The sequence below is a fragment of the Euphorbia lathyris genome, chromosome 1, assembly GCF_963576675.1.
Source record: "Euphorbia lathyris chromosome 1, ddEupLath1.1, whole genome shotgun sequence".
NCBI classification, from domain to species: Eukaryota; Viridiplantae; Streptophyta; class Magnoliopsida; order Malpighiales; family Euphorbiaceae; genus Euphorbia; species Euphorbia lathyris.
The window spans coordinates 66,237,041-66,249,714 of record NC_088910.1 but is presented as its reverse complement, the minus strand read 5'-3'; the positions used below and the strand labels follow the sequence as shown (position 1 = coordinate 66,249,714).

The window sequence follows — 12,674 nt, the reverse complement described above, 5'->3', positions numbered from 1 at the left end:
ATAATTTCTAAGATCATTATTCTAGCAAAAAAAAAGCCAACCAGAGATGAACTCTCAGAGATCTTAGAGTAACCCATTTCTTAATTTCGCTTACTCCAGCAAAATATAACCAATCAGAAATGAGCTGATCATTCAAAACAGCCTCAACCAACTCAAACTCCTGATTGTTTATGCACCATCCACAGTGGCATTATTGCAGTATTAATTTAGAACCGGAAAGCAATAATAATTCTAAAAACATTTATTATCTTGAGAGTTAGAAGATCGCCTCATTTTTACATAATTTATCAGATAAAATGATAGTCAGATCTCAGAGATATGCTTCTGACCTGGCAGATCCCAAACACCACAGGATTCTTGAGTCTCAATTATCAATGCATCATGGACATTATTAAACATGAGAAGATTACACTTGGTGAATAGTTGAAATTTGCACAAGTGAATTGCAGAATACAACCCACCTGGTGCTATCACATTGGATTTTATGCTCCTTGGAGTTCCTTTTGCCCCATCTTTGCGCATTGGAGTGTAAACAAGTTCAATGTACTTCCCAACATCTTCTAAAGTCAAATCCAGAAACTCTGTGCCAGTAATGTAACCAATTAATCCAATAATTCCCACAACACAACTTGCACTGAAGAATACACCTTATGTAACTCAACATGACTTACCATCAGCACTTAGTTTCTCCCTTAGCCCGTTGCTTCTCACTCTATACCATTCATGGGAACAATTTCCTCTCTCCCTGAATCACAAAGAACGCCTTCATTATTGGAGTGTGTAAAAACACAACAACAGGAGCAAGTTAAAATCAAAACAAGTGAACTAGAAGTTTCAATGTGTCAAAGGATTGTGTATAACAAAGTCTCACCCTCCACTGTATGAAGCAACAAAACTCAGACGCTGTCCTTCCATCATTGACCCTAAGAAATCTAAAGACTGACAAGTTGGAGGGCCTGCAATGGAATTAATTCACCCTGTTATCAACACCACTTTGTCCTGAACAAATTTACATAATACTAAGGATTTGACTAAACAATTTCACCAAAGCAGTGATAGGAAATCAACTTTATACCAGGTATGATAGGTCCAATTTGTTCAGAAACAATAACAGGACCACGAGCCCAATCACTTCTAACCGGCTCGCAAGAAACCGAGATAAGGCATCCAATATCATCAATTGAAAGCATATATGAAATAGAAGTAGCAGCAAAAATTTCACTTTGAGAGCCATCTGAAGTAGTCTGCATTAGAATAATTTGATCAAATAAGAGCAACTACTTGTCAGCTGTGAGAAAAAAGGAAACCAGAAATGGTATTATAATTACTGGAAAAGCACATATTTTAGAAGCACACATTTTCTTTTATTATGTACATTAGCAAAACAAGTGATTTCTTTTCTCTGACTGAAAATGCTGAATTACCAATCCTACTTTACAATATAACGACATTTCAAGCTTTATTCTTGCATGACATTAAAAAGTACCCGAAACCAACGGAACACTGATTCTCCTTCTTCACCTCCCCAATACTTTTTGTCCACACTTATTGTTGTTCCTTCAACAGTATTTCCAACTATTTGTAGAGAAAGCAATCTTGGACTTCCTAATCACCAAAGAACACTTGGCATAAGAAATTTATGTAACAGATAATGATATAAAGCAGATAGAGGAAACATATCCATACCAACCAATCAAATGTTAAACCATTAAGCACAAATTAACATGTAGATATTTTGATAACTAACAGATAAAAAAGTTACACACTAATTGATCTACTTACTAGGAATTTCAATTAAGCACTAAATCTAAAATTAATTGGACACGTGATGTCCAGTATACTTTTTTTTAAGTAGATCCGAATGCATTCTATATCAAGACTTCTAGAAAATTTATGACTTCAGTATTTAAACATTGGGTGAGAAAATACAAGCGATTCATTTGTTTAATCGAAGGAGTCACAGATTCTCTTGTTGAAATCTCATCTCTCCATACTCAATAAATAAATAGATAAAGAAAAAAATGATGGGAAGTTGAAATAAGAGCATTACCAGGCCGAACACGTTCCTGTCCCATGCAAGTTCTAGGTTCACCTACAGTCCCATCATCACAAACAGGGACACATTGGAAGGATATGAATTTACCAATTGCGTGTCTGGTAATACGATACTGAAGCATTCCTGAACCTTCTAGTATCAATGCACCAGAGTCTGTTACAGCCTGATTATGTCAAACATTTGAGTCAATCAGGATTCTTCAAAACGCAAGCAATTGAACCTATCAGTAAATCTTTTGTTCAGATAAAGAAGAGAGCATTTTGTCTCAGGTCACTGCATTCATTCAGAGGCTGGAATGGATTTGAAATCATTCTAAGCAAATAGTTATATAAACTGACATAAATTGAGGTTTGTAGACAATCTAAGACATCTAGAACAAATATGAACACTTAACTGCAGAAATCAAAGGGGTTTTTCTTTAACAGTCCTAATTATTTGAAGTTCAATTCAAAATTGTACAAAAAATGTTCTAATTCAAAGTTATATAATCCTAATTTAAGGACACAAATAATAATAAAATCTAAGTAAATCTAATTAATCAGTTCGAGACTGGTCAGACAACCTTCGGGTGGTTCCTCTCCCATTTACATTTATTAAGACATTAGGAATCAAACTCAAGATCTCTAGCTCAAGCGACTTGAGGTCCTTAACTACTCAAGCCAACCTTTTATTGGTTAGGACACAAATAATAGGGAAAAAACTAAAAGGTGTAGTTTGGGAAAATATTTCCCCAAATGGCGTTGCTTTTAACTATATGCTCAAAAAAGCTCCAATTGCAGCGTGCAAAACAATACGCCATAATCATATTATGTTAATTTAAAAGAACGATAACAGTGTACTGTAGGCCGTAATTGGAGGAAAAAGGAAAACTTAAATCTCGGGCGGCCACATCTGATTTGTTTGCAAGTTAACTCATATCAACATATGGTTTCTCTAAAAGGGCTGCCCGGTGCACTACGCGTCCCCACTAAGCGAGGGTCCCACCACAAGGGTGTATTGGGGGCAAGCCTTCCCCCACCAATTTTTTTGGCAAGAGGCCGCTACTAAGACTCGAACCCGTGACCTCTCGGTCACACGACAACAACGTTACCGTTGCGCCAAGGCTCGCCCTCATATGATTTCTCTCTAAAACTTAAATTTTAAAAATTAGATAACCTACATGTCCAATAATAGAGACAGAAAATGAAAGTTCTAGCAAAATTATGGTGATGAATTTCTTTTATTTAATTCATGCATCTAATTAAAAATCTCCAAACATGCCACTCTTAGTTTCTAATTTTTTGTGTCACAAAATATACGAGCTGTAGCTGTTTATCTATACATCTCCCTCTGGAAACTTGATCCTATTCCTCTCTATTTGTAAATTTCAGTTCTATTTACTGTTTTTATTTATCTCCTGAACAAATTAAAATGTATACAAAACCACTAAGGTTTCTCTAGTTACTATTAGAGGTTTGTTTTTATTTTTAATTTTATCGTTTATCCGATTTCTCGGTTCGAGGCTCGACAGGCACTCAAGACGACTTAAGGCCCTTAACCACTCAAGCCAACCTTAATTGGTATTAGAGGCTTGTTTGGTTCAGCTAGTAACTGTTAAATTTTGATGTTAATGGTAGTTGTTAACTATTATCTGATTGATAGTTAGTGCTAGGCTAAATTATAATGAATTATTGTTGTTTGAAGATGAAATGACTTGCATGGGTATATTAAAGGATTAAAGCACTATTTGCCACCTAAACTATACAAAATGTTGGTCTTCCCCTGACCTATTATTTGGTAACATTGCCCCTGGCCTATCCAAAATGTTGGTCTTTGCCCCCGTAACCTATTATAAGGTAACATTTGCCCCCTGACCTACCAAAATTGGTGAAATCTCAACCATTAACTTACCATCCATCCTGGTTAAGATTTCACCAATTTTGATAAGTGAGGGGGGGAGGAAGACGTTACCAAATAATAGATCAGGGACAAAGACAAACTTTTTTGATAGCTCGAAGGGCAAATAGTGTTCTAAGCCTATATTAAATTAATATATAAATAAGTTAAAGAAATAAAAATATAATATCAATAAAATAAAAATAATTAAAATACATATTATTTACTTTATTTACCAAATATAATATATATATATATATATATATATATATATATATAGAGAGAGAGAGAGAGAGAGATTAATAGATTATGTATAACAAGATTGCGTGTACAACATGGCGTAATCATCTTATTTTAAAAGAATTTCCAATTATGGCATATTGTAAGCCGTAATCATATTATTAATTAAAATAATATGATTAATGTGTAATGTATACCGTAATTGGGGCGTTTTTCAATACATGGTTAAAAACAGCTCCATCTTGGTGGGGAAATATTTCCCAACTGGCGCTAGGTTTGGAAATATTTCCCAAACTACATCTTTTAGGTGTTTTTTCCCAAAATAATATTAAGTTATAGAACTTTAAATGCAGATGAAAAAAAAATCTCCCAAGTCCCAAAACAATCAAATGTATATATATATATTACCAAAATGACCTAAAAAGGTATATTTGAGAGAAAGGATTTAGAGTTCAAAAATTCAACCAAAGTTGGTTGAGTTGATACCATTGATTTATGATAAAAGGCAGACAAAATACACTGATATCTTGTTCCATGTAAGCCTAAATATGACAGCTAACTTCGCACGAATTGAGTTCAGAAGCACATTAAACTATCATTTGTACAACAGAGCAAGCCAATTGATACAATTGAACAAATTATTTTTTTCTTTTGTTCTTCAATTTTTTTAATTATATTTTAATTTTTGAATTTTTGACCGAAGTGCATATATAGATACAAGAAGATGATAAAAGAGACCACCAGTGATTCAGCAGTAAGTCGGGATATCAACTGTAAGCCAAACAGGAATGGCGTAATCATGTCTCTGGGTTTAAAGTTGCCTCATCTAACTTAGAATTTGTATATTTCCATGAGAATAATAAGATCAACTAACACTCCATACCTCATGAAGATACCAATTATAAACACTTTTTCCTTCATGACCACCTATATAGCCATATGATGCTGTCAACATTCCACCTTCGGCATAATCACCAGTAATAGATAAGAAATTTAAACTCGGGGGAAGAGCTGAAAGCAAAAACTAAGAATTAGAAAACCTTATTATGCCAAAACCAACTATCAGAAGAAGCATCAAACCAATTCAAGGTATATACTATATAGTAAAAAAAAAAAAAAAACTCACTCTCAACTGTTCTTTCTGATGTAGCATATACTGGTTCACCAGATTCACCATCAGGAGCCATAGGAGTATATTTTGCAACAATGTAACAACCAACTGCTCCAAGAGGTATGCGGAATGCCTAAACAAATGTTAAAGCTAAGCTAAGAATTTATAATAGAATACAATCTCTCAAAAAACACAGATCCATGATTATGCATGTACATGTTTCATTCCCACCTTTGCAATTTTAGATGCACTCATTGCTTCAAGGCCATTCTCATTATCAAAAGTCGATGATCTTGTTTTAAACCACTGGACTCTGCTACAACCTTCAGTTCCTCCAGTAACAATACCAGTTACAGTAACCTTACTGTTTTCCTTCATATCCCCTATTAGTTTTACATTGGTAACTTTTGGAGGCGCTGGAATTGGGTCAAGAAAACAAATCCATCAATTCAAGAGGAAGTTTTTTATTAGTACATATGCTATACAACATGATGGAGCCAAAGACCATACTGAAGATACAAACAACAATATCCCTTTATAAACATGAACAAAATTATCTCAGTAAATGTAGCAGCGGAAACACTACTGTCTCACTAAGTTATTCTCATGACAATTTCAGCATCAATAACAGCATAAAAAGTGGCCATTGACCAATATCTATCAAATGCCCCTTATTAGTTAATTGATAAAACTGGATAAAACAAAAATCTATAGAAGTCCCCAACCTTTACTTTGCCCCCTCATGTGAGAGAGAGAAAGAAACTATAGGATCCCCACCCATTGAACTCCTCTGAAAGGTACTCAAGTGTCTAAATTAGATTGTCATGCTTATAAAACAATTCACAAAAGCTAAGCTTGACTCCAAGTAACCATAAATAATACATCAAAAACAGAGTTAGTTTGGTATTTATGCTCCTAAAACCTAAAATTCTCTAGAAAGCATAATCTTTCTAAAAGTTACTTTGATATCAATTTGATTAAAATAAATAATCTAAATTGAACTCATAAACAAGAATGCAGTTGCAGAACACCGGAATATAACCCAAACCTACAATTAATTATTGTTGGGGCTGAAAGTCCAATTCAGCCCCCTAAACTTATAGTCTAGGACCAATTTAGCTCAAAGACCTTTCTGGCCAAAATTCACACTTGGAACTTATATTTTCTGGCAAAATCAGCTCAATCGACATGGGCCGCGTTCACCAGAATATGAAAGTGCAGGGTAAATTTTTGGCCAAACTGAACTTGGACTACAAGATCAGGGGAATTTTTGTACTTGTCTCCAATATTCATGGCATCATAAAATTATTTTATTAAATTTCTATCACGCAACGTGTTGCAAATGTTCCCTCTGTTGTTTCTGCAAAATCATAAATGACAAGAAAAAAAGCATCCAAATAACTGCAAGCATCATTTCTATTTACCTTGTTTCACCACATGAGATACTGTAGATACAGATTCCCCTTCCTGCCCTGTAAATCATGCCAATTAATATGTTACAACGTACAAATCTACAAGAAAGAAATAAGCTATAACCAAGCATGATAAGTCTACAGGGGAAAAAAAAGTGTATTAACCTTCAAAATTAATGGGTATATAAACAAACACCATGTGTCGGCCAACATCCTCTTTAGTCAAAGTATACTCTGCTGTACCCATGGATACCAACAGAGAATCTCTGCCAACAGAAGCCAATAAGAGTAAAATGAGGAAAGAACAGTATCAAAATCAAAGTTTTCATATCAATGAACAAAAGCACTTTTTTCCCATTACAGATTTGAGTACAAGAAACAGAACTCAACTTTTTATATGAAGCACAACAAACTTGAAGTTGAAGAGAAACTCAACTTCTAAAGATACAATGCCATATATTTGTTTTTTTTTCCTGAGTGCCTCTTAGAACTTGAAAAAGATTAGCACACTAACCCAGTTTCCTTATTCTCACGTAACCATTCAAACTTGCTAGGACCTTCTCTTCCACCAAAGTACTCTCCAACTCCTTTTATGATATTTCCTTCAACAATATCTCCAACAATTTGGACATTTTTGACTGATGGAGGAGCTGCCACAATGAAACACGACCTTTTAGCATCCAACAACATAATCTTGGGTTAAAGGAAAATGACAATATTACAAGAAGTTACAAGTATGGAAAGTCATCCTAGTTCATTCGAAGCTAGAAGAAAGAATGAACTATGTATTTTCCCTTAAATCTGAACTAAGTCAAAATAACTGTTTAAGGCAAGAAAAATCCTTGTCATTCTGAATTAATCAATTATAAAAATAAATTAGCAAGAGTGTCCATGAAAAATCCTTGATACAAAATGAGAGATGAAATTTTATATCATCCAGGTAATGAGAGTTTCTTATCGTCCAAAGGTATTAAAGTCATAAAATATTTCTCACATTCAGTACTTGGTCAAAAGTGAAGTTCTTCGGTAGCCTTTCCATAACATTCAATTGGAGCAAGCAGTATATCTTCCCCAAGCAAAAAGATGCCAGTATAAACTGGTATCATGCAAATTGACAAGCTAACATCCTAAGCACCAAGAATTAAAACCTGTGGACAAAGCAGTCTTTCACATCATGACAATTGAAACTATTTCCCAGTTTCGTATACTACAAATCTCCAAGTCGAAACATGTTATCACACATGAAGAAACACACTTGGATTTCACTAATGTGCAACAGGAAGTATCAAACTACGATTCTATAAGCATCAATCTGAGGTTGGAAAACAAGTACATTTACCAGGAAAATCTCGGGAAGCAAGGTATTTAGGGTAGTCCACAAATTAGTAACAATAAAGAATTTTCGCAAAGAATATTTTCTAACAGTGACAATTTTTTTCATTTTATGGACAAGCAAAGAGAGAATACATAGCAATCTGAAAGATAAGTTGAAGGGGGAAAAGAACCAAGGGACAATAATAGAAATGAATGTGATCAGATTCAAGAAGAATTCCACTCCTGACACACCTGCTTTAACGAAATCAGTATACTTGTACTGAGGTTCTCCTTTGGCACCTTCCTCTGTAACTGGTGTGTACATGAAAACCAAACTCGAACCAATGTCATCTAAAGTTAGCCGATACTCCTCATCTTCTGCACCGCCAATGACCACAGGGCTGCTATTCCATCTTCTTCTCAGCCAACTGAAAATAGGAAAAGGAATGTTGCATTTACTTTTTTTATTTTTGGAAGACGACACATGCAAATCTGCAGAACCCATTGGGAGTTAGTAGGTTGCATCATTTGAGATGCTATATTACCTTGAAACGCCTTTCCCTGGAGTTCCACCACACCATGCAACCTCAGCATAACCTCTGATAAGGTTTCCTTCAACTAAATCTCCATGCACTTCAAGGCTGACAACCTTTGGAATTCCATTTCCTTCTCAAGATGGAAAGGAAAAGCAAGGTTAGAGGACAATAAAATACAAGTTTCACGATTAAAATATGTGGACAGCAATCAGTTTAAAGGAAATTCTGCCATGAATTCTAAAGCCTACTCTTTACTTTGCTTATAATAGCTGAATCCACTACCTCACTCAAGCCTCTAGATTTTCACCTTTGTTCATATCTTATTAAATAGTTTTCCATATAGTTAAAAAAAAACATGTTATGCATACACCACCAGAATGCACATAGCTAACTAGATAAAAGCAATTATGAATAAATAGTTAACTTATAATGCTAGAATCGTAAAGGAATGCATCTAGCATAAAACATTACATTTGTGGTCTGCGAGTATGAAAATAAAATAATACCTCGTGCAACTAGTGAAGATATTGCAAAAATCTTAGGGTATTCTGTCTCTCCTAGGATGGGAGTACATTCCACTTTCAGAAATTTATTGATGTCTTCATGCTTCGGCCAGTATACCTGATATATACAAGGCTATTAGTAGGAGAAAATACGAAAACTGTCTAAATGTACACTCGATCGTGATCATCTCTGCATGAATCCATTACTTCGGCAGTTGCATCAGGAATAGCTACAAAATCTGAAAGTGTTCTCTCTCCCAAAAACCATTGATATTTTAAGACCAGTTGTGGATAACTGCTCAGAGTGTTGTCTTGGACAAAAACAAATTGGCATCGGCAAGCATCTTCTTCAAAAGGTTGATCAACTGAGGCTTCCTTGAGTAGATAGCCAGCAGGAAGTTGATCTTTCCATTGCTCGAATAGAAAGTGAAAAGTAGAATCTGTACAACAGACCATGATTTTAACTTGAATCTTCAGAAAGAATCAACCAGTGTCAAACACATTTGCATCATATTAGAAGATCCAAGTCTCACTCAGCAGTTGAAACTTAAAGTATATGCTAAAGATAATATGGAACCTATCCCAAAGTCAAAACAGAAATATGCTTGTCCAATATTAACTATAAATGCACTGCATGCTGGCAAGGAAAAAACATAAATTCTTCACCAGATGCAAAGAGATTATGTATGTGTCATTAGGTTTTATTCTAACCTCTTAACAATTTATGAGTTAAGGAAAAAAAGCATAAAGGGTTATATTTATAAATAAATCAAATTGCCATGACAATATACATTTTCTGATAATTGAACAATGTCATGGAATTAATTCCAAAGAGCATAAAAAAATGATGTTTTCTGTTGTCATCCTTATTCAACAATCCAATGAAAAGAAACCATGACTTTTTAACTTTGTGTATTTAGTCTTAAGCCCGACGACAAATTTCATGCACTTACAAGTACTTCTACAACAACAGGTTCATAACTAAACAAGGATACCGTGATAATTTAATTCCTAATGACAATATGTGACTTTGTAGCTTTGGCTTTAACCATCTATAACATCCCTTAAGCATCTAATGAGATAGTACAAAGGTTAAACACTTGCATATGGTTGGCAGAATTTTTTTCTTTCAAAACAAATTCCACGCAATGCAGTATGTTCATATAAAGTGATCATATAGAGTGGTGACTTGTCCCTGAGACAGTCACAAATTCAACATGCATGTTAGATGCCACCATTGATTGATGTACTTCTCAAACTAGGCACAAGTGGAAGTGTGTGCTACTGAACTCGCACCTGCTGCGTTCTCAGGACGACAAAACTCCCAACCATCTCTAATGCACAAGGCTGTGCAAGCTGGATAACGCTTTGCTATTGCAACCTCTTCCCGGGAAAGATCTGTGATTTCCAGGAGAAACAATAAAATTATGAAGTATTTTTATTTTGAATAAAGAAACCTAATAAAGTGAGTACTTTATTTCACTGAGTAGAGAATAGGGGGAAAAAAGCAAAAAGAAATGAACCCAAAATCAAAAACTCTTTTATATATGAGAAAGTAATACCTCAATCAAGTTTGTGTTCAGGAAAACATATAGTGGAAAACTATTTTTAAGGAAAAAAAAAACAGATATACCTCTATCATTAAACTTTTTCAGTGTAGAGCCAACAAGCAAAATGGATGCTGCTTCTAGATGGGGCATCTTAAGTAAGGGATTCTCCTCCACTCGTAAATGCTACAGAAAAGGATAAGAAGTAATAGTAGGATATTAAGAAAATAATAATATTTGACAGTCAAGTATCATGTGATCTATGGTTGCAAACTTGCAGCGCTTAAAAGTGAAAACTGGTAATTGTTTCTTCTAATATAAAACAGACACAAATTAGTTTCACCAATTCAACAAATTTGGACTTCAGAATTCATATATTGAATGCAAGCACGTAGTTCACTTGTTACTACAAGTAAGTCCTAACAATCCAGAACCAAATTTGGAAATTATCTCTATGCATTATTATCTTTACTTCTTCTAGACAAAGAATTAACTTTTCAAATTGTCTTCTCAGTAAAATTTTGGATTCATCAAAATGAACCAGATCATCCAATACTGGTTAAGCACCACAAAGTCTTAAGTGGAACTCAGAAATTACAGTAACCCTTTTCCACTAAGTCGCAACAGTCTGAATATTAGGGATACCACATTATCAAGTGTTTTTAACCAAATTAGATAACACTAATTCTTCCACCTCCAAGGCCCATAGAATGATCTAGGTTTGTGTCAGAACCAATATAAACCTGCGTAAATAAGGCTGAAATATTTGGTTCATTAGTGATTGAAAGGTAGCTGGTGCATTTATGAGCCCAAAGGGCATCACCAGGAACTCATAGTGTCCTGAATGGGTTTTGAAGGCTGTTTTGGAAACATCTTCTTGGCGCATACGAATCTGGTGGTAACCAGAACGAAGATCAAGCTTAGTGAACACTGTGGCCCCTTGTAGTTCATCAATAAGTTCCTGAATCACAGGAATGGGGAATTTGTCCTTGATGGTGTGTTTATTAAGCTCTCTATAATCAACACAGAATCGCCAAGACCCATCTTTTTTCTTAACAAGTAAAACAGGGGAGGCATAAGGGCTTGTACTAGGCTGAATGACTCCAGAGGTAAGCATTTCAGCTATTAACCTCTCTATTTCATTCTTTTGATGAAAGGAGTGCCTGTAGGGCCTGGAATTGATTGGTTCAATGGTTTTAGGAGGTATGGAATGGTCATGTGACCTTGGTAGAGGTAAGGCTGAAGGGTTTAGAAACAAGGCTTTGTACTGATGTAGTAATGGTGTGTAAGGTGGTGGTGCAGGTGGTAAGAAATCAGGTTGTTTGGTGGCGTTTTGGGGTTCTGTGTCCTCACTGAGTTGCAGTAGGAATAGAGAGGAAGCTACACCTCTCCAACCTTTGGTGAGAAGTTTGTTCACTGACTTAAGTGTCATCTATTTAATGGACATGTCCTCAACCTCAATGCCCTTAAGTTCTACTTCCTTCTTATCTTTGCACACAAGTAATCTATTGTTATCAAAATCAAATGTCACAGGTGTGTGAGCTCTCATCCAATCAGCCCCCAAAATTAAATCATATTCCCCTAGCTCGAGTACTCTTAAAGTAAATTGGAACCTGGTGTGATGCATTGTCCATGAACAGTCATGGCATTTGTATTGGACTGTAAGCTGTCTCCCATCTGCAATGGTGACCGCTGCAGGCTTGACCTTGATCAATGGTAGCTTAACTTCCTTGGCAAAGTGTTCGTCCACAAAGCTATGGGTGCTGCCACTGTCTATCAAGATGTGAATAATCTTCTTCTGCATAGTTCCTTTCAGTTTCAAGGTTCCACTGGTTCTACCACCAGTAAGAGCATGAATAGACAGGGTAATTTGCTCTTCCGCGGGAGAAGGTGGGGACAGAGCTTCTTCTTCCTGTATTTCCTCAGTGGTTGGCTCAGGTTCTTCTTCCAGTGCTTCCATGGCCTGTAATTTCTTAGTTGTGCAAGTATGGCCTGGGAAAAATTTGTCTCCACAGCGCCAGCAAACTCCAGGAGTTCTTTTCATAGGTGCAGGGTGAGTAGTGACTAGTTGATTGGGTTC

General features: G+C 35.5%; 1 protein-coding gene across 6 annotated transcripts in view; it reads right to left on the bottom strand.

Moving 5' to 3' along the window:
- LOC136236100 (187-kDa microtubule-associated protein AIR9) overlaps positions 1–12,674 on the bottom strand; it is a 28,069-nt gene that overhangs the window by 9,339 nt on the left and 6,056 nt on the right. For all 6 annotated transcript variants that reach the window (XM_065990788.1, XM_066026201.1, XM_065990798.1 and 3 more), the window contains 18 exons: positions 10,681–10,780; positions 10,344–10,445; positions 9,255–9,487; positions 9,051–9,165; positions 8,554–8,674; positions 8,261–8,436; positions 7,209–7,344; positions 6,860–6,960; positions 6,707–6,754; positions 5,514–5,698; positions 5,298–5,415; positions 5,055–5,182; positions 2,051–2,219; positions 1,487–1,605; positions 1,076–1,244; positions 872–956; positions 672–745; positions 462–581 (listed from right to left, as the gene is read on the bottom strand). In XM_065990788.1, coding sequence (XP_065846860.1) covers positions 462–581; positions 672–745; positions 872–956; positions 1,076–1,244; positions 1,487–1,605; positions 2,051–2,219; positions 5,055–5,182; positions 5,298–5,415; positions 5,514–5,698; positions 6,707–6,754; positions 6,860–6,960; positions 7,209–7,344; positions 8,261–8,436; positions 8,554–8,674; positions 9,051–9,165; positions 9,255–9,487; positions 10,344–10,445; positions 10,681–10,780 — 2,299 coding nt within the window. The remainder of the gene's footprint in view (positions 1–461; positions 582–671; positions 746–871; positions 957–1,075; positions 1,245–1,486; positions 1,606–2,050; positions 2,220–5,054; positions 5,183–5,297; positions 5,416–5,513; positions 5,699–6,706; positions 6,755–6,859; positions 6,961–7,208; positions 7,345–8,260; positions 8,437–8,553; positions 8,675–9,050; positions 9,166–9,254; positions 9,488–10,343; positions 10,446–10,680; positions 10,781–12,674) is intronic.